Source organism: Corvus cornix, chromosome 4, assembly GCF_000738735.6.
Source record: "Corvus cornix cornix isolate S_Up_H32 chromosome 4, ASM73873v5, whole genome shotgun sequence".
Taxonomy (NCBI): domain Eukaryota; kingdom Metazoa; phylum Chordata; class Aves; order Passeriformes; family Corvidae; genus Corvus; species Corvus cornix.
This window is the reverse complement of record NC_046334.1, coordinates 22570164-22593582: the sequence shown is the minus strand read 5'-3', so window position 1 is coordinate 22593582 and position 23419 is coordinate 22570164. Positions and strand designations below refer to the sequence as shown.

The 23419-nt window shown below is 35.3% G+C and overlaps 1 protein-coding gene across 2 annotated transcripts in view; it reads right to left on the bottom strand.

Annotated features, from left to right (window-relative positions):
* Positions 1-23419, bottom strand: part of FSTL5 (follistatin like 5) — a 275866-nt gene that overhangs the window by 33579 nt on the left and 218868 nt on the right. Inside the window, exons 11-13 of one of the 2 annotated variants that reach the window (XM_020584125.2) lie at positions 13756-13782; positions 9424-9542; positions 2409-2558 (exon numbers count right to left, since the gene is read on the bottom strand). In XM_020584125.2, coding sequence (XP_020439714.2) covers positions 2409-2558; positions 9424-9542; positions 13756-13782 — 296 coding nt within the window. The remainder of the gene's footprint in view (positions 1-2408; positions 2559-9423; positions 9543-13755; positions 13783-23419) is intronic. The other variant, XM_020584124.2, reaches the window with a different exon arrangement.

Sequence of the window (23419 nt, the reverse complement as noted above, 5' to 3'; positions counted from 1 at the left end):
CAGAAAGGAGATGTTTCAAGTAAGCAAAGGTATTAAAATTATTTGTGAATTTAATGCAATTTTATAATTGCAATTTTGCTATTTACTTTTAAATTTCATATGCATACACATAATACATGTGTATACTTACATTGTGGAATAGTTTGAGTTGGAAGGCACCTTTAAAAGTCATCTAGTCCAAACCCTCTGTACTGAGCACGGACATCTTCAACTAGGTCAGGCTGGTCAGAGCTCCATCTAACCTGACTTTGAAGGTTTCCAGGGATGGGGCTTCTACCACTTCTCTGGGCTACCTCTGAGACTGTTTCACAAACCTCATTGTAAAAAATGTCTTCCTTATATCTAGTCTGCATCTACCATCTGTTATTTAATACCATTACCCCTTGTCCTATTGCTACTGTCCCTATTAATAAATCTGTCTCCAAATTTCTTAGGAGTCCCCTTAAAGTATTGAAAGGACACAATACTGTCTCCCTGTAGCCTAACATATAATCTATGCATTAAAGATTTTCATTCACCAGTGAAAAAAGCAAAAGGCATCAAGAAAAGCTCTATTTAAGTGGGTTTTTATTAACAATTTAGTTAGTTTCTAATTTTAAAAAACCCACGTTTTATTTAGCTAAAGAACACCTGTTTCCTATGCATAGGATGGTATTATAAGCACTGTGCTATTATAAGCACATTGGGTTTGCATGACAAGCTTTGGTAGCTGGGGAGCGATACAGGTGGCTCCTGTGAGAAGCTGTGAGACGCTTCCTCCATGTCTCCAAAGCCAATGCCAGCTGGTTCCAACACAGACCCGCTCCTGGCCAATATCTAGTCAGTCCGTGGTGGGGTAGAACCTCTGGGATAACATAACTGAGTAGCAAAAAAGTGTTCTTGTGGAGAAGTGCTGGCAACTAGATGAGAGAGGAGTGAGAATATGCAAGAGGAACAGCTCTGCAGATGCCCAGGTCAGTGGAGAAGGAGGGGCAGTAGGTGCTCCAGGTGACCCAACAGAGATTCCCTTGCAGCCTGGGGTGAGGACCACGGCGAAGCAACTGTGCCTCTGCTGCACATGGAGTCCGTGGTGGAGCAGAGATCCACCGTGGAGGATCCCACACTGGTGTGGGTGAATGACTGAAGGAGGCTCTGAATCCATGGGAAGCCCATGATGGAGCAGGCTCCCGGGAGGACCTGTGAACTTGTGGAGAGAGGCAGCCAAGCTGAAACAGGTTTATTGGCAGGACTTGTGACCCCACAGGGGACCCAACCGGGAGCAATCTGTTCCTGAAGGACTGTGCCCCACGGACAGGGACCCACACTGGAGCAATTCATGAAGAACTGAAGCTCATGGGAAAGACACTGGAGAAGTTCATGGAGGACTGTCTCTCATGGGAATGGCCCCACGAAGGAGAAAGGGAAAAGACTATTCTCTTTGAGGAAGAAGCAGCAGCAGAAATACCATGTGAGAACTGATGAGCTGACCTCCTCCCATTTCTCATCTCTCTCACTGCCGGTGGGGAAAGAGGCAGAGATTTAGGAATAAAATTAAGACCAGGAAGGAGGGAAGGCTGGGGGACAGGACAGGTTTTTTTAGGATTTGTTTTACTCCTCATTATCCTTTTTAGATTTTGGTAAGGAAAAGCGTTGAAGTTATTATTAAAGTAAAATCTGTTTTGCCTGTGATGATAATTGGTGAGTGATCTTTTCCTGCCCTTATCTCAACCCACAAGCCTCTTCTTTCCCCTGTCCAGCTGGGGAGAGGAGCGATAAGAGTGGCTTTTGGGGGGTATCTGGCCTCCAGTCAGGGTCAACACACCACACCTAGTTTTGCACACTCTATGACTGCATCAATCTCTGTAGCATAGCATTAATTTCTCTCTTTTACTCAATGAATTATTTTCACTAAGCAGAGTATCTCCAGCTCTCAAGAAAGAGGAATAGAGAAGAAGTTTGAATTCATAGTCTCCAGTCTTGGATAAGGATGGTGTTTATTTTTACTGTTTCAGTAATTTCACTGTCTAAAAGTGTACAGATTAATAGTCCTCCACCTTCTGTAACCAAACCTGACCTTTCTGTCAAAGCTGATAGACACCTTCTTGTGATAAGACTCTATTTTAGCCAATCCTCATTTTCAAATGAAAGGGACCTAAAGCCAGAAACTTCCTAAAGAAATAATTTTCTCAACCACTTGAATGCTATTCTCAACCACTAAGAGCTATTTTCCATGTTATCTCCCTCCCAATTATCTATTGAGAACAGTCACTAAACAAAAACTGCTGTTGTATGTTGAAAGTAAGTGAGCGTTTTTCAAAATAATGTGTTTACTCTCAAGATAATTGCATTTCTGTTTCTGAAACATGAAGGAAAGTCTTAATTTTTTTTGTCTAAATTAAATAGTAACTTTAAAAATGAGAAAGAAATACCTGTACAACTTTCTGAGACTGCACATCAACAATGAGAACTCTGTCAAGTGTGGGCTGAGTTACGTATATAAACTTGTCTTTTACATTAACAGCAGTAGCCCATACACACCGCTGAACAGGATCACCACCTGCTTTGGGACAAACTTCATCCTATAATTCAACAGAAACAGGGAATGTGTAAGAATCAAAACAGTCAACAATGTAATAGAAAGACAAATTATACTCCTTTTCTTCTTTTTTAACTGTAAAATAAAACCTCAGAAAACGTAGGGAAGGAAAAAGGACACTTGACACTAGGATATAAGCTCAGTTAGTCAAACTGCATCTTGTAAGCACCACAACTCACAAGCACTGTAAAATAATCCATACACCAAATTTGGGGATGTTTTCTAGAAGTTCAAGAAGTTAGTACGGTTGACCTGAGAAAAAAAAAAAAATTGAAACAACCATACATGTAGAAATAAAGTGAGCAAGGGGCAGGAGACCTTAAAACCAGAAAACCAAATCTGACACACAATGCCTTGTTGCTGCAGTAGCTGGCAGCTCCCACCTGAGCAGCATCACTGTGCCCTGCAAAGGGAGGCAGCGCAGGCATGGCTTTGCACCCTGCAGCTGAGAACACAGCAGTGCCTAACTGGGGAGGTGATAATGTACAAATGAAGACAAAGAGGTGGTGGTGCAGTGCAAACTGTCACACAGCACAGGGGCAAAGCAGCAGTTAGAGAGATCAGCTGTTCTGGTCACTTGGAGAACTGATAGGTTAAAGATCAAGATGTTTGGCTACTTCTGCCATGAAACATTCTCATGGCCTATCTTACTACTGTTAAACCCAACAAATACTAAATGTCTTCTTATTACCATTCCTTCCCTCTCTGCCCTTCCATTCCTGCAAAAGGATGAATTTGAAAAAAACCCAAACCTCTGTTCAGTGAATTGATATTTAGTAATACATATAACTGTACACTCAGTCAATACAGTTAACTGTAGTTTACATGCTCACTCTTTCTGATTTGTAGAAATATATGGCCAATCATCATGTATTTATCTACCTATTTGTGAATATTTTCTCCCAGAAAAGCTTGGTTTTATAAAAAATAAAATTTACTTGGTGAAACATGTTACTCTATTTGGAAATTCCACTTATGAAATAGCATGATTTCTTTCCTATAATGGATACTATAATTATTTTAAAAGAGGGTCCTGAAAAATACTCTGCTTGGAGAAGTACAGCATGTATCAAGCTTGTTTGTTTTCCTGACCTTTTCTTCTTTTGACTCTTATTTTATATTCCTTGCATCACAAGGGACAATTTCACCAAATCATAAGTATTATTTCTTTTTGCCACTTATCTGCTGCTTATTCCTAATTTAGAATGCTCTGCCTGATACATCATAACTGGTCGCTGTGAAAATAATTATGATATGTCAGCAGATAATGACTCAATGTAGAATGAGCAGCAAGAGATGATGAGATCTTAAACAAGAATTCTGTTTCTAAGCATCCAGCTCCTTTTAAAAGGCACAGGAAACATTATGTGACAGAACACCATGTCTGGCACTAAGCAATGCTCTTCAAGACGATGATGCATTTCAACACTTATTTTTCTGTATCATCAACATTCTTTGCCTGCTGTGCCTCTACATTTTTGAAAATACACTCAATCTTTATGTGTCAAAAGAAGAAATAAATCAATTTCCAGCTTTAAAAGAGGGAGTTTCTTTGCAGAAGATTGAAAGCCACTGCTTTCTTTTACACGGCTCCTAAACCTCAACAAAAGGAAGTTATTTCAGGAATCATATTGATAAGGAAAGGTTACGAAACTCAGGTACCATGTGATAGCACATCATCAGGAACTTCAGGAGAACTTAGAAATAAGTAACAAGTAAGATTTAGTTTGTGCTGATAAAAAGCCATGAAGATCAAAGGGAGAAGTTAAAAATCTAGTTTTTAGGGAATGACAGGCATGGGACAAAAGGGACTTTCATTCTTAAAAGCAGCTAAATGCTTTTTACTGTTGCATAAAGTCAACATATGCAAGTATGTCTCTAATATGATGAGCAATCACCATATCAGTGCTCTATTGTCATTTGCCTTCTGGATAATTGCCACTTCAACTGGAAGTTTTTTTCACTGATCTCATTATTTTTTATATTTAATCTAAATATACCTTGTCTTAGCTCCATACTTTATCTGAACACATAAACTACATCTAGATTGTTCTACACAATCCTCTTTATTCCTCAGAGAGAGCACCTTCTTCAAACAACGAATCTGCAAATGTTTGTAACCAATCTATACAGAGACATTATTTTCAGTCGTCTCTCAGGGACTCACATTAACTTACATGAGTTTCTGGGACTGAATTCTACAAGGACATATTCAATATATTGTTCAAAAATAAGGCTGCCTTCTGCTGAAGGAATCTGGGTTTCTCTTGCATGGCATCATATAGATTAGTGTAAATGATTACTCTGATACCACCTCCCCTTGTGGGATGTATAGCAGAACAGCAAAGTACTCTAACTTAAGCACTTATATCTAGAGATGAGCTACCTCCTTATACATTTTCCTGAATCTGAGTCTAAAATACTTACTGAAGTGTATTTTTAAAGATTTTTTCCATTTTAAGACCAATACATAGTCATATATATGCAACCACGCATATACATATCTACAAATAGAAATGTACTTTAAAGGTTCTAAAATATTTTTCATGTTGTCTTAAATTTATATAATCTAATGCCAATTCTCACCTTGCCCAAAAAGAAGGAAAACATAAAATAAAAGCAATAACCTGTTTTTCCAAAGAAGCAGTAAACATTATGCATCAAAATTCTCATGACCAAAACTGATTTTTTTCCAGTATAAACTGATTTATGTGGTTGTTTCTCTAGTTATTGAAATCTGCATTTATCTGAAGCTGTTTCAACAGAAATGGAATCTTGCTGTTGAAAATTTAACATTTATCTGATTAGACAGTTTGGACTTCTTTTACACTACAGGCAGTTATACTGAGGCTCCATATTAATTTCCCCAGTGGTTGAGTAATAGGTTAAAATAATTTCTCCTTAAAATATAAGCATAAACCCACCATTTTCTTCTTCTAATTAAAATGGGAGCAATTTATTTTTTCCTAATTTATTCTTAAAAAAAAATAAAAAGCTAACATCTGATAAAACATTAATTTACTTCATTGTTGTATTCCCCCCAGACTTTTTAATCAAAAAGTGACTTGCCCTGTAACAAGTCAGCAGATGGAGGGAAATAAATCCTTAGAGAAAGTTTTTCAACATAGTCTGGGGCAAGAAAATCTCAAGAGGAAACATGTACTTGCAGATTTATATGTGCAAATTCTAGGTTTATTAACTTACACTTACTGCAAGTGTCCTCAGTTTTAAGAGGATGTGAGTCAAAGTCTTTAGGCAGTATAATGAAATGCCTAGCCATGCTATGGCTGCCTAAGAGTGAGATGATACCAACAGGTTAAAACAGTACAAGTTTTAAGACATGAATTTATGTATCACATCTTCTATATTAAGTTATTGTTTTCTTGACATTCTTTAGTAAAAATCAGACCGTGGAATTTTTTTATACTTTTTTTTTTACAAACAAGGCTTAGCAATTACTACACTTTCTGTGCTGAAAGAGTGTAAACAAAAGCAGTTTCTGCAGACTACAAAGTATGTTTCAATGTAATTTCCTGTGGAGACTTTGGTCTGCCATGTAGTCACATTAATTATTTTGAAATTGAGTATTTTGCTCAGACCTCCAGCATACATTCAAATGTGAGATGGCATATTTCACTGAAATTTTTCCATTATGTGCTACTTCTTGTAATAAACAGAAAATCAGTTTTATGTTGAAGCCAAAAGGATTTTTTCATTAGTCTCAAAAAGGCATCTGTTTCAATTGCTTTTTTCCCAGTCTCTGGAAATAATTATTCTAACTGGGATTCACTGTGAAAGGAAAATAAAAACACTTTTGCATAAGAATTATGCAAAATAATTCTTATGCATAAGAATCTTTGGATAATATTAATTTACAGAGGATACACAGAGGTTGAATGTCAGTGAGGAAAATGTCCCAAGCACTTCAGAATGATGAGACATTTAACAGGTGAAAGACTCTACTTGAACCATGGTTAAGAATCTATTTGACAACAGGTTAAACAAACAGCTGTCAAAGCTGGTCTAACTAAGCAATAACTTACATCGGAAAACAGAAATCAGTTTATTTCTGTCCCTATGCATCTAGAATTGTCACTATCAGACATATAAATTTCTACTTGCACTTGAAATTAAGAAGATTCAAGTGATTTAGGAGATTCTCGGAAGGAGAAGAAGAAGGTCTTTACAATTTCTGTCACCCATGATGATCCAGTAAAGCACTAAATCTTTTGCTGCACTTCAAACACAATGAGCCATGTTAGATACACACGAAAGTGCTTTGCTGTATTTACACTCAGTGGGATAAGAGGTAATTAAATATTTAGATAAGGGTTCTCAAGTATATAGCTAGTGAGAAAATATATTTACCTTTAGCAAAATGAGCATACCTAACTATGTACGTGTGTAAGTACTGCAGCGTTGTTCACAATACGATGCAATGCTATGTAGAAACACCTGAGCTCATTCTTTTACAGAAGCTCAGTTCAGATTTGTGGACAAACAGGAAACCTGTGGAGGAACACTGGAGTGCCATGGGTAATATCCAGACATTTTCTATAATCTAAACAGCACTGCTGAATTTGGAAATGTTCCTATGCTTTAGCAACTCTTTGGCAATAAACGGCCCTCCTGTGGTTTTACTTGAACAGCTGATTCAGAAAAGTGTAAAGAAATAGGAGAGGTTTAAGCAAGCCTGTATTTCCTTTAATGTTAATATGTTAATAGTTAAGTCATGGAGATGCTCTAATGTGAAAGGCTATGTAACACTACCTCAATATATGCTTGGTACACTTACCAACATCTCTGATTAGTAAAAGTATATGACAGAGCCAAAGAGAATTACTAACCAGCAATTTATGACATGAACTCTTACTACTAAGCAATCACATCCTGAACTTGATAAAAATCTGATCCTGGAACAGAACTGGGTTATTTTATTATTTTCATTTAGAGGAAAGAGACTTCCCAAAGAGGCTTGAGGAATATATGATATTCTTCAAAGGAGGAAACAGTTGTCTAAAGCTTCATAGTCAATTAACTTTTTCAAGGATATACTACTGTTGTTATAGTAATATACAGTATATGCAGGGAGTTTTATTAAGTTTTTTTTTCATTCTGCTTCTAGGAGGAAAGTGCTTTTTAAGGAGTTTTTTCAAAATATTTACTGAAAACTATTCCTCAGTTTATTTGTTTTTATGCAGTGAAAAACAATGTCACTCTGAGTAGAAAAACATTAATATTTTAGAAATGCTTTCCAGATATTTCTAATTTCTCTTGCAAGAATAAATGTTTATTAACCACCCTATGTGAGGTAAGATATTTTCACTGTTCAGAGAAATAAGCAGAAATATCTTGAACTTAATGGGCAAAACGACATGAATGTAGGTAAAAATCTTAGTTTCTATTTTATTAACCACACCTCTCTCCATAGCTCCACACCTACATAGCTCAAGAAGGACAAGTCTATCCCCAGTTTAAAATTAAAATTATCGAGTAGCCTGATTTCCTGGTCTTTCCTTTTTTTTTTCTTTTTTTTTTTTCTTCCCCCCTAAGAGGATATAGTTATTATGCTACTCCAGGTTTGAAAGGTTCAAACAGGAAACAAATCTGACTTATTCATCCTGATTATTGCCACATTTAAATAAAAATACTCTTAAAATCTAGGCTGCACTTTAGACCAATAAAATTTTAACAGACTTCTTAAATAATCAGCTTTTTAATTAAACAGCCAAAAAAAAGTTTTTTGCCTTATTTTTGGCTGTGTCAACCTAATTTCACTTAAGCAGCACAAATCAAGGTATGATTAGCTGTTCAAAGCATAATTATTCACACTAAAATCTTGTTGCTGAGTACAGCAGCCTTTGACATCAATAATGATAACTGAAGAGGCAAATTCCATTGAGACAGCTCTAGCTCTGCTGTCATTGAGGCATTAGAGAAAAAAAAAAACCAAAATGTACAGCTCAATGCTTAGTATGTATTTCAAGGTCACTCATTCAAATCCAAATGAGAAAAAGTTACTATTTTTGAAAGGTGATAGATCATATAGAGTAAGTCTTAATGCAGTGACTAGTACCAAGTGTTCCTGTGGGAACATGCATCATGTCAGCTAGCAATCTGATTAGCAGTAAAGGGAAAACATCACAAGAATAAATGGAAGTGGAGAATACACTAGTGTTTTTATGCATCCTACTCAGGGAAACTACATCATAAATTCTCAGAATTTGGAGAAATCAGCTATAAATATGTTAACAGTAAAGTTACTGAAACTACTTATATGAATTTTAAGTTGGAACAAAAGCATCAATCATCTCTACTAACTTCAGTGGAAGCTTTGAGAGTGTTTACCAGCACAGGGATTTGCCTCACGATAGTTGAGAGTTTAATATAGACAAACATCCAGTGGATAAAAAGAAACCATTAAAACCATCCCATCCCCCCAACAAAAATCCTGTATTTACTATAGAGAGAATCAATCCCTGATTCACTAAGATGAACTTAACTGTGGGTCTGAGGTGGGGAGCTGGTGGGGATTAAACAAAAAAACCCAACAACAAATTCAGAAATACAGAGCTGTTAAAGAACTGGGAAAGGAGAAAGACAGCCAAAGAAAGAAAAGGGTTGCAAAAGTATTCAGGCAATATTCAATTGAAATAGAGACTGAAAGTATGAATTTAATAGAGGAAAATACAAGAAATTTTGAGATCACCATTATAAGCTTTTTATTAATTCAGAAGACATGGCTGAATTTATGAAGCAGAAAACACTAAACTAGTAATAATAAATTCTTATGTAAATAAAATTATAATTGAGAAAACACTACAAATAGATTTTTAAAAACAACTTGCCTGAAAACCGAGGAGTTTTTCACTAGGCTTAATATGCCTCTGAAATTCACATTCCACTGGTTGTATTACTTTGATGCCATCTTCATAAAAAACATAAAACATGTTCCCAATTCCCAGACCTTAGGGACAAAAACACATTGAAATGTATAAAATTAAATAATGACAAAGAAAATCCTTGTCTTGAACTAAAAACCTAATCACAGTTCGGTATGAGATCAATTTGTTAATGTGTATAGCAGTGATACAGCTAAACCTATGGGATCTTTTGTTGTAAAACTAAAACAAAACTGTTACATTATTCAGGATTTCACATAATTTTCTCCATTGGCAAGTCTTTATGAATACAGATCTAGAAATACACAGTTTGACAGCTGCAGCAATAAAAGTGATCTTGTGACATCATCTACACTGAAATCAAATTAATATAAATTCTCTATGTATTCCTTTTTTTTTTTTTTTTCTTTTGCTCAGGGTTGGAAGACTTAACATAATTTCTGTATAACATTGAAAGAGAAGACCAGAGTCTTTGTTATAAACCCTTACTTGATATTTCAGTCAGAAAAGGAAATATTCTCTATTTTATTTTATTACAAAGACAGAGTTGGGCAGATCTTCATTCCAATGTTGAAGGGCCACAGGTGTTTACAGAACTATTCAATCCTTCTTCCACAACGTTGCTGAATGAAAGGCATGATGCTAAGTTTTGTGGAGAAGGTGGGACCCAGACGTGTAGCATGAAGCCTCACAATATCTGTGATCAAGGTTATGACCAACAGAAATGGACAGTCTCATTAGTTTTGCATGTGCCAACTAAGACAACAGTTGTTGATTTGCTATGTGGATGCTGTAAAGGGTGATCAGTTTATATTCATAAAATTCTTTGAAGAAAATCATAGTACTCATGAAATTATAACTATAACCATTCAGACAACTAAACTGTTGGCTACAATTTATCCTGGGCACAGGACCTAAGCTTCCACTTGACATAACAATGTGTGGTATAGGAACTCAGAGGAGTGAAACCCAGGAAAAAGAAATTTGAATCTGAAATTCTGCTTATGCTAACTTCTGAAGGAAAACAAAGTTTAACAGAGAGAGAACAGGTCTTAATAGAAAACAGAATAATGAGAAAATCAAGAGGGGGTAGGGAAAATGCATGTTTGTGTATGCATGTATTTATGTACACACATGAATAAAAGTTTCCAGTCCCTGTTAGGATTCACATAGCCAATACAGTTGCTCAAAACGTAGTAATATGCAGAAGATGTTCAGCCTACACCCAAACACACAAGGTAAATTATCTTTGAGAAATCTTGCAGAATCATTTCCCATTTCTGGCCAAATTTTCCCAGAAAGAAAGGAGGGGCAGTCTCCAAGCAGGGTTTTCCTCACTTTATACCAAATTTAACTTTTAATAGGTTACCAAAAAGTGGGAGAGAAATTTGTCTATGCTGCATTTGGTGTAATATAGAAGCAGGCTTAGGTTCATGGAAAACTCCCCAGTCATGTCTATTCAGAGCACAGGGCATACTCAGGGCAAAATGCCCACTCTGGGCATTGGCACTTCGGTATGCCTTGGCAGATAAACCACACAGGCTGTATAAGACAGTAAGTTAAGGCCTCTCTTTAGAAAATGCCTGATATTGTATCGTGTAAGAACAGCTGGAATTTGCAGATAAGCCTGACTGATGTTAGGCTGCCTGTACCAGTGAACACAGTATAGAGAACTCTAGCTGAGCAAGTGGCATATTGTGTCTTGGGGATGAATATGTGAACCTGGCTGGGGACAAAACAGGGTTTTCCCTTCTCCCTCCTCTCATTGGCTGAAGTATATTAGAGTTATTAGCAGGATAAGCAATACCAGAACGTGAGGAAGTAACTCAGCTGATAGCCCCAGCTGACCCAGACATTTGATAAACAGGTTCCTAAACTTCCACCTCAGGTGTCAATACTCCAAAGCAAGATTTCCAATGTACAGATAATATTTATGCCTAACAAACAGCCCAAAGTTTTAAAGCTTTATTTCCAAAGTCTGGATAATAATGTTCTACAAAACTGTTCTACAAAATCAGTGACAGACACACCGTATGAAATGTCCTTCTTCCATTTCAATACCAAGTTAAGGAAGCCAGTTTATATAACAAAACTTTACCTGTGGATCCAATTAGTTAAGTCCTGTTTCCAACTTATTATGACCCAATACTCTTGAGCCAGTGGCTACAGATACCTATCCAAGTATCTAATCTGCATAAATATCTAATCACCTAGGCAAGCCACTTTCTCAGAACTACAGGAGCTATTCCTTTAAAGACTTAATTTTGCAATCCTCCCCCCACTAAACACAATCCTGCACATTTTTAATGCAGTGTCAGAAGCAATAGACAAATAGATTTGCTTTATTTAGACTAAATTGATACTTAAAACTGGCTAACACTGATTTTTTTTTTTTTAAATGGTGGTGGTTGGGGTTCTTTTGCAAACATATGAATATATTTACATTTATTTATCTACTGTATTATTACTGTAATACACATGTACCTTCAAAATCCTTTCAGATTTTCTCATGCAAGTGGTTGTGATAAAATATTTGTGCACTTGATACAGAAATATCTGTAGGCACTAAGGCCTATGTATGGTTTCATGATCTTGATTGTCCTACTAATCACCCATGCCTCCGCTCCTATCTGTTAATACTTTGATAACAGAAAATGGCAGAGTATGCATGGCCCAGAGAAGTCAGCAGTGATGTTTATTGGCACCTTCAGGGTATTGTTCTCCTGTAAAATATTTCCAGTGTTGTAATTAGTAACAGCATTTCTTGGAAACACAAGGATTGGCCAATGAGAAATGCAGGAGAGATTGAGAAAATCTGCTCTAGGAGACACAAAATCTGCTACTATAAATTGCTTTCTGTTTAGCTTCACATTAGTCACAGAGAAACTTGAATGTCTTTACCATAAGCCCTCTGGTACGCTCTTATTTTTAATTGGTCTTTTTTGTCATAGAATTTAAGTTTTCCTAGGTGCATTCTAACCACTGAAGGCAACAAACTGTCTTGAAAAGACAATCATCTAAAAAAATCAAGGTGATACTAATCATGTTTTCAGTTTTATTTGAGATAAAATATAATTGATACTTTCTCAACAAGAGGTGAGAACACCATACTTTTGAGAATTTGCTGCAATCATGTTGCATATCAGTTTAATAATTTACGGTGGAATGGTATGAAGCCCTAAACACATCATTTGCACTCTGCAAGGCCAATAGAGCAGGAGGCTCACAGCTGAGCTCCACCACAATTAGGGAGATGATTTTTTGTACCAGCTGAGCAACTGGCAAAATGAATAAAAAAATAAAACTAGTTCATATTTATAAATACACTGGGAAAGCCAAGGGTTACTATGTACAGGCAAATGAAATATCAGATTTCTGAATTTTTAAATTAATTTAAAACCAATTTTTAAAAAGTCTACGGAAATACCATTTCTAACATGAATTCACAGCAAAGCCTGATCCACTTATTATATTATTCTCTTGTATTATCAATCTTCCAATGGAAATAATTGAAACAATTTCTTACTCCTGAAATATATTAATTCCTAAATTGCAACTTTAGATGAAGAATACATGAGTTAGAACAACAAAATGGGAATGCATGACAACACTTAGATTATGGTATTTTTCTGGAATATGAGATAATTTTGAGATTATGTTGTATATATTTGAAAACTAATACCTATCTTTTGCTTGTAAAATAAAATTTCCGTGACTTTTATAATACCTGATTTTGTCTTTATTTATATTTATCCTTCAGTTCATTACAAACATCCATTCCCTGTCCCAACATTTATTTACAAACCTTTCCTGAGTATAAGAATAAGATGCTTGGTTTCATTAAGCAACAACAGGTATCTCAATTTTAAACTGCTTAACACTACAATGTTGTCAAATAAGAGAGATTCATACAAGAAAATCAGTCTCAACAGCATACAGGCTGACTGGCTGGAAGTTTTATCATGGCAACAAAAGTTAAATGTCTACATTTTAAATCTGAGCTTCTTGTATATCTTTGAGCAATTGTCTGAAAATTGTGAACAGCTTATTTCCTTCTCTCTCCCAAAAAAGAAAAGGAGTTTGCGAAAGTATCAGCCTTTAAGGCATTCATTACCCCTGTAATTTTTCTTTAAATGAAATTCCTCAGTGTTGCAAGGGAGTAGGTAATTACTGTAACTGTAGAGTATGATCAAACATAGACACACACACAAAAGTAACAACAGATGAGCATTTCATCATAATACAGAAAATATGAACAAAAGTAATCGCCATTAGTACCTTGCTCTCGCCACAATATGTTTGCAACTGCAGCATGTAAGAGAAAGAAAGAACAGAAAATACAAATGAACAAGATAAAACAAGAAATGATACATTAATTCTGAAATAATTATGCTGCTTTAACATCTGATCCACTAAAATACTCCTACAGGTAAATCAATGGAAACTGTGAACTAAGGATAGTTCTCTACATCACATGACAAAATTGTGTTTAGCCAGAGCAGTTATTCGGGATAGGGTAAACCCCATCACTCCCACTAAATTCCCCCAAGCTAACTCCATTAACCAGTATCAATACTGTGTTTCATAATCTATTACAAAAAGCATGTGCAGTTTTCATGCATATAAATGATGCATATTAATGACAGGTGATGCAATTTTCATAATTTCCTTTAAACCCTGGACTTTGAAGATATTGAGTTCAGGACACTTATGAGAGAGATATGCAAAATCAAAACAAGATATTGTTCTGTATGGCTGTAGAGCAACCGTGCTACCAAAATTGTCATGTTGCATAATGTTTGCCATTATCTTTGGAAGACCAAGACTGGAAGTATAGGTTGGCATGGTAACCAACTAAATGTTTACATTGTTTTTTCTGTGAAAACATAGATTTTATTTGGCCATCTTGTTTACAATTGGATTTTAGACCTTTGAGAACAATTAAAATTATATTAGCCTAATATTGCTCCTTCTGTCTGCAGAGGGAAAAAAACAAATAAAGAAAATACAATTTTGCAAATTGTAAATATTTAGAAGTCAGCATGCAACAGAATAAAATTTTTAAAACACCATCACTGAAAACCAAAGCTTATTGCAAAGTAATGATCTTAAGAATTAAAAAAAAACGAAAACAGCTTAAAGGAAAGGAATACAACACAGAAAACACATATGTCACACACACACACATAATGAAATTGGGACATTCATTGAAACACAGTGTTGCAAAAGATAAAAACATTAGTATGCTTAAAAAAAAAAAGTTTAGAAAAAGCAATGAAACACATATTATTAAAAATTATTTTGGTACACAGAAGTTCCTCAGTTGCTGACAGCTGAAAGTTGGGAGTGAAAAAGGAACTATCACTCCAGAAAAGGCCTGGATACTATGATTTTCCCAAATATCATTTCTACTTCAAGAGGTAGGAGATGGCAAAAACAGCCCTGGGACATGATGCAGGCCTTTGGGTCTGGTACTTCAGTCAGTTTTGGATTCAGCCCCCTGTCTAGGTATCTAACCTGGACTTCATCATGACATGGTTGTCTTTGAGGGCATCCAAAAGATTTCTAAGGACATCCTAAACAATATCTCCTACATCCACCCTGCCAGTCACCTCACTGCAGAGGGCTGTCAGGCCCACCAGGAATTTTTTCCTCCGTAAATCCATGCTGACTGCTCCTAAACACCTTCTAGTTCTGGGAATGGTTTCCAGGATGAAATGCTCCATCTCCATTCCAGAAATCAAGGTGAGGCCGATGCACCTATCGTGTCTTGGATTCTCCCTCTTGCCCCTGAAGAGCAGTGCTGGCTTTCTTACAGTCTGCAGGAACCTCCTCGATCACCATGATCCTTCACAGATCATCCAGAGTGGCCTCCCAATGCCATGGGCTAGTTTGCCCAGTGCTTGTGGGTGCATGCTATCCAGGCCCTTCCATCTGTGAAAGTCCACTTCGTGTAAATGGTCTCAATCAGATCCTATACACCATGGATATGGCTTCCTTGCCAGAGGATGATTTCCTTCCCAAACTTTCCCAGCGGTGTCACACTCCTAGGAACAGTTTTGCCAGGAAAGACCAACGTGAAGAAACCTTAAGTACAACTTGTCCCCTTCCATATCCTTTGCCACAAGGTCCTCACCCATTCAGTAGGCCCACATTTGCCCTTAGCCTTCTCTTTCTGGCTGATGTTTCTGTACAAGCCCATCTTTTGCCCTTTATGCCATTCACCAGACTCAGCTCCAGTTGGGTTCTGGAACTTCTAAGTTTATCCCTACATGCCCAAACAGTGGCTCCAGATGCAGATCACAATTCTGTATGTTTGCTATGTTATCTCACACAGCCTTTCTTATGCAATAAAGAAAATTGATTTCCCCAGGGCAACCTGGAGGATCTCCTTTAAAATTAGTTTTCTCTTCACATTGTGAGGAAATAACCATGTAATACATGGCACTTGAGGTCCCATAAATTCAGCCATAATGTTCTAAAGTTTATCATTGTTTTTCTAGGGGTGACATAGAAAAGAAAATAAAAAGTAATTACAATTATGCAGCTGCATGGAATTGCACAGGATCAAACAAAATGATTTAAGATGCTAAGTACAGAACACATTAATTTGGGTTAATGTAAAATGATATGTATGATTCTGAGCTTTGCTCAACAAAATGGGCAGGATAATAAGTGTTTTAAAAGCCTCACATATTAATTTTAAAATTAGCATATCAGCTGGAAGAAAATTGAGACATAATTTAAGAATGCAATATAAAATCATAAACAACAGCCACCATCTCTCCTAACAGATCAAGAAACCTCACTTAGTTTTTTAATCAGACCTATAACTTATGTTCAGGAAAGATGTCAACTCTTGAGACAAAGAGTTCAATGATGGAACAACTACAAGTATGAAGTATGCTAAGGAAGATTGTTTACCTTCCTTTTTGGTTAAGCAAAAATTAACATTTTCAGCCACACTTTATACTAAATTCTCAAACATTTGCAAACTTCATGATGTAAGAATACATAATTATTGATAGATCTCAGCAAAATTTTCTGGTTTCAAGATGGAATATCATCATCTCTCTTGCCCTGATTCCATATAGCTACTAAATAGTATCAGGAAAAGTACTGTGAGCCTTACAGAAGAAATCATATTCCAGAAGTTTGTGACCTTGAGTAGGCTAGGTCTGCGACACGGGGCCTTGTACTTAAGGCTTGGGAAGCCTGCATGTCACATGAGTACCTGCTGCAAGGATATGTGTTGGAATGCCCATAAAAGCCTGTGCTGCACACTCACGGGTCTTATGACAAATGTAACATTGCAACCAGCCATAAGATATATGGGTTTCTTTGTTACACCAGATGAAACCACTGCAGCATGGGAGGGAGGGGGAACCTCTCCATGGACAGGATCTGCACAGCTTGCTATGGGAAAATCCATCCACAATTAATCCCATGCTGCATAAATCCTCAATGCCCAGCATGTGAAGGGTTGCAAGATTTACTCAGTATCTATATTCCTCTTTTTATTAGATCTTATTAAAGCAGCTATTTTATTACACCATTTGTTGCTGGGCCTTTTATATTGTCATCAAAAAGAAGTCTGCATTGTTTGTCTCTCTCCCTCCTCCCCCAGCAGCACAAAACAAGGGAGAATCCAAGTTTTCTTGAAAGTGGTTTTCTTTTTTTCTTTTCTTTTCTTTTTTTTTAAGAATACTTACAGCTCCATAAAAATCACTCTTCATGGTCCTTACATAGCTATTCTATGGTTTTGTGTACAGCCCCAGCCTTTGATTAGGAGCAGCTAACATTACCTCTGAATGCCTGCTCTTCATCTTTGTTATATATTGTCTGTGTTGGTTGAACGGTAATAGGTTGCACATATTTCACTAAACTTTGTCCTTAGTAATTAATGAAATTCTGCAACAGACTAATAGCAGGGTAATTTCTTACCCACTTCAGATGGAAACAGCAACTGCAAAGAGCCACGGTATTTCTAGCACTAAATGAATGAGGGTACTACAATATCACTTTCCAAATAAATTCTGTATCCTCTTTCTTATTGTATTGGTAATAAATGTCATTACATTCACTTTTCTGACTCAAAAAACAATTTCAAAGATTTCAACTATGTCAACTAGTGTTCTTCCTCCCTACTTTTCTTTTCTTAAAACATTCAATGCATTTTGGAAATAAAGTGTGTGTGTGTGTGTGTGTAAAATTGACATTGAGTGAGTCTGAAGACTAAATTTAGCTCTTCTACTTCCTTTTGGCATTATAATTAGCTGTTCAAATTTTCAGTAGTCAGCATACAATACTATATATCCAGACCTACTCAAATAAAATGGATATCAATTAAAACCTTAATATCTGAAAAATTTCTTTGTTTGCTGCACTAAGAGAACAATGCCGTTTAAGACGGCTTTAAAAATAGGGGAAACCAGAAAAAAGACATCTGCATTATATAATATTCCAAATTTAAAAATTGCAGGGGAAAACGTGAATAATGATTGTTCATGAATATAGAACCACTGTTGTTAATTCCAAGTTTCATCTCATCAAAACACAAGCTTTGTACTCAATATTTTGTAAATATTTTATCTGAATTTCTATCAGAACTTAACAGCTGATAAAAAAAATCAATGGTTTCATGTCAGCTGATTGCTCTAAGCTTTGCACTGTCAGATAGGAAACCACTGTCCCTTTCAGTGCCTTCAATTCCATGATGGCAGGAGGTCACAAGTAGATGTAATAGAAAATGAAGTAAGGCATATGACAAAAATGTGTAGTTCAATATTATTTTTCAGAATTGTCCTATTATAATCTACTGCACCTTCAATTGCATAAAAAAAGTAATTTCAAGATGTTTAAAGGGATGCTGTCTCCTTACTTCACTGACAGCCACCACCTGTCAACTGTTTAGATTAATCCTATACGGATGATAGAGTCTTACTTACTCTCTTTTCTCACATCTCTAATGCATACACACCCTTATGTTACAGGGTAAATCTATATCATAATTACTATTTTTTTGCTGAACCACATAAGTTTTCAATTATTATTTGTATATTAAAAATAATTGTGTTAAAAGTGAAGATGAGGTTGACATGAATTACTTTTTGCTCAGCTTCCACAATCCAGCCGAATGAAAAAAGTTATGCACATAACTGCTTTTAATTTCATTCTTTCTATAAGAAATTCAGATTTTTTTGATTTATATACAAATGCAAATATATAAAAACTAATTTATTTGTGAAGCCAACACTTTTTTTAAAGTTTCTATTGCTTGCTTCAAGTATTTTTAAAATAATTGCCATTAAAATTTCTTTCAAAATTCCAATCTGTTCTTATGTGACATGCACTTTAATTTCATTTCAGGTTAGCTAATACAATAACCAAAGATCTGGTTTATGTATATTAGACTATTATTTATCAGTTAAAAGTCAACAGTTGACTTTTTAATTTTGTTCAAATACGAACATGTTAGCTTATTTTTCTACATTTTGTATAATTCTTTATAATTAATCATGTATAAGTTCTTTCCCATAGCACATTAACTCAATCCAGTCTACACTAGCAGGAAGAAAAAATGGTTCATGAGCTGAATTACTTGGTAGTTTGAAATAAAGTCTTTGCCTACGATGCTGTCAACAAGTATAAACTTGTTTAGCTCTGCCATAAAATAAAATGCCAGCATAAATTATCTCAGGAAATTAGGTAAATAGGTACCATTCAGTATCAGATGTGACAGGAAGATTCTATTAAAATTGCATAAAGCCTTTCAGAGAGAATTTAGGCCATAAATCACCGTCAAAAGGCTTTTAGTCTTATTCCAGTTCCAGACAGTGGAGATGTCTTGTTGCCTATGATGGCCATAAACCTGTCAAGTCAGTAGCATTCAGATCACATAATCTTGTTAGGTGATAGGACTATGACATTACCTAAAAAAGGCCCAGTTAGAAACAGAGCTACTTAATGGCATGGAACAGTTATATGATTTTTTTAAAATGTATTCCTAAGATACAGTGCATGAGGCAGAGAACATTTGTTCTGCTTTTTGTGACTAGGGGAAAGAATCTAAAGGATAAATTATCTTGCCTATGCTGATGTCATAGTGGGCGAATTCAGTAACACAAAAGCGTATGGTTGATAACCAAAATGAAACCTACTAAATATTAAAAGACAATCAAGTACTCTCAAATTGGTCTTGAAAACGTCTTAATAGCTTTACTTGATAACTATCTATCATGCCAGTTGTCTCCCCAAGGTACATAGATATGTCTCAATAAAATTTAAGAGAAACACCAAAGAAGTCATATTAATCAAGGGCAAACTGAACTGTGCTTTTTAACACAATTTTTTGGAAATAATTAAGAGAAATAATAATATTTTAAAAAATAAAAAGTAACAAACCCACAGACCAATTTCATTTTAAAGGAAACAGCATGAGCTTTTATGATCAATGGTGCTAATATGGTAGAATCAGAAAAGAAACTAAAGCACAACTGATGGACCTATCAAAGTCATCAAGAAACAAAACAAAAAAAATACAGATTTTTAGAGTTACTTTACTTCCAAATTATTTTACTAGTAGCTAAGATAAAAATTTTATTTGAAAATTACCCTTGAAAATACTCACTTGTCTTTGATGATGAATATTTTTTATTTTCCTGCTTTTTACACTGCCTGATTTTCTTTAGAAAAAAAATATCTGTATGCAGTGTAATCTGATGTTCCATATGTGTATCAGATTACATCAATATATTCCACTCCATTATTTCTCTTAAATATTCCACTATTAGTGTAAGTCTTCCTTGTTATCTTTTTCCTAAGTTAACAAAATGGTTTATTTGGTATATTTAGCTATGTATTATATTCCATATTCAATTAATGTTACTTTGACTAAAAACTGAAATTGGACCAAATCCATTGGTTTTACTACTACCACAATGGAACCTCATTAAATAAATAAATCCCACAAATGGAAGTTGTAATTTCTTCCTCCTCTATTTGTGATTATTATTGTACTGTGTATCAATAAAAAAACGGCCGTAACATGTTGCCCACTCCACGGTCTCATAAATTTATTGTCAAGATGCACTGCCAAAATATCTTTGTTCTACATTTAAATTCTTCAGCTTCCAAACAGTGTTTCAACAACAGCAAGATGATGACTTTGGTTTGCCCTATGGCTTCTAGGAGTTGGGCTGATCCAATCTGTTTGTGATTATCAAATGTAGTCATCAGCAGAAATCTACAGTGGAGTTGTACGCTTGTGTGTACATGCTTTAAATGATGGTAAATCCAGTAGTATGGGGTAGAAAGCTATCCATTAATAAAGGGTTTGAGAGTCCCTTAAAATGTATCTGCACGTACTACAAGGTAGAAAATGAAAGCCATCTTTTATCAGTTGCTGCAGGGATGCTGGGCAGTAGAATATAGAACCTGTTTACAAAAAGAGAGAAATTGGAATCCTTAAGAAAAGAAGTAGTCTTAGTTATGATGAAATCCCATTTTTCAGCTAACAGAAGGAGTTCCAGCAGTCTGACATTCCTTTATACCATTGAAGCAGCAGAAACCCTGGAAATCATCACAGATTGCTACTAAAGGTAGAAGAAAAGCCTTGTCATATCAGAGCTATTCAAGTTTTAAATTGTACTGCTATGAACTAGTTTGGTTTTTTAATGTTCTGTTGACAATATATAGCTATAAATATTTTTGCGCTGTATTTTTACAGGGGCAGGATAATAATTGAAAACAGAGCCTGACTGAATGTCTTCTACCTTACAAAGGAAAAAAAAGGAGGGTAAATTATGTGTAATCAAGACAAATATTTAAAATATCCAGATACAAACACAGTGCATAGAAATACTTGCTAAAAGTTGTTTCAGATGTTTAGTCTGGTGCTACTGGTTTTGAAAAAAAATCAGAATACATCATAAAGTTTAGGAGTGCCATAAAGTACCACTATATTTGCTCCTAGTAGTTGCCCACTTCCTGAAACTTAATAACTCAAGCAGCTGTGGGCTAGTTAAACTGGGGCATATAAAAGAAAGACAACACTTGCATAGAATTAAATTCAGTAAGAGATCAAAAAAACAAGAAGACAATTATAAGTCAGCTAATATGTTCTAACAGAGACCACGTCTTAACAGACAAACTTGGTTATATTTTTTGATGTAAATAGAAGTTTAGTCATGTAAAAATTTGTATAGTTGTAACCCATAATTTTTCTAAACATCCAATTTGTTAACACAGAATATTCTGATTAAATATTAGAGTTATTTAATAATGGTAAAGTATATGTTAATTGAATTAAAAACTGCCAAAATAATTAATCTGAGAAGGTAGTTAAATCATTAGTAAAATGTGAAGAAGAACGTTCTGGAGCATGTCCAGAGCAACAGGTTGAGAATTGTGTCATAACAACTTTCATCAGTGATCTGTAAGCAAATACAAAATAATTTCCTAAGGAGTATGTGAATTACTTGTAATGATAAATAACAGTTCTAAGAAAATGTTTGAAAGACTTTGTCAAGTTCATCTCTAAAAGAATTAAATTTTGTTATATCCAAATGGAAATGTAGATGTATTGGAAAACAAAGAACAGACTACGACTACCTGAGACATGTGAGACGGAACAGGACTTGGAAAGTGAGGTCTGATAGCATATGGGAGATAAACAGATAAACAAGCTTCCACTGCTGATATTAGTAGAGAATAGTGACAAAGGATCCATAGATATGGAAGAAAAAATTACCAAATACGTATTTCTCTTTCCAGAACATTAAAGAAACAAATAATACATCTGCTTCTGCAAAGAGCAGTTCCCATTTTAAAAAAAAACCCCAAACTGTACCAAACCAATTAGAATTCTCAAAACAAAAAGACTGAGTACTGTGGTAATTGTCTTATTATGAGGGACCTATATATTATGTGTGTGAGAATTTGCAATCAATATTCATAGAACAACAATTCTTAAGAGGTCAATTTATTGGGGGGAAGAAAAAGAGAGAGACTCAAAGGAGGCAACTGAAGGAAAAACTGACTTCAAAATGGAAACTAAGCATTATTCTGTCTTAGCAAAATTGATTAATAAGTAAAGCAAAATATATCAAGAGAAAAGAGGGATTTTTTGACTCTGCATGTCTGACTCAGGTATATGCATGTCTGTAAGGATACACTTCAGGCAAACAAAGCATTAGATCTGTATTCAGGCAGAACAGACTGCAATTTAATGTCTTGTGAAATGTAGAAGATAGAGTTAGATAAAACGGTTCCATCACGCTTGAGTCTATGAATCCATGCAATACCTGTTCTGAAAAATGAAAATATGTTGGAAGGAAACTAAAACCAGACTTTAAACTGCTATTTGTATTTACAAATGTGATTACACCAAAGGCTCCTTCCAACACAGCTGAGCTCTCTCAGGTATTATTAGAGGATCATGTCAGTAGGGGAGACTCTTGAGTCTTCAATGAGATTTAGACCAGGTCATTAATCCCCAGAATGTTTTTACCAGTCACCGCAGGGGTTATTCAGCTATCACCCAGACCAGCTATCTCATTCTCAATGGCTTTAACTGCAAGCTTGAGGGAAAATGGAATTCACAGCAAAAAAAGAATTTCCAGTCTCTAGAGAATAAAAACAGCACAGTTCTCACATTCAAAAGTGTTTTAGATACTACTGCTGTTGTCAACATCAGAGGAATTAAACAGGATCTGATAAAAGAGAACAGTAGACATTTATCACCAGTACTTATAAGAAATATTTATATAGGTAATACCAACTAAAATTTTCCATTATAACTTCACAAATCTACCAAAAAGGATCCATGTGCTGGTATATAGTTGTTAAATAAATAAATAAATAAAATTTCAGCTACAGAATGAGTTAATCGGTAAAAGGCATGTCTAACACTAAAGTATTTTAAAGAAAATAATTTCATTTC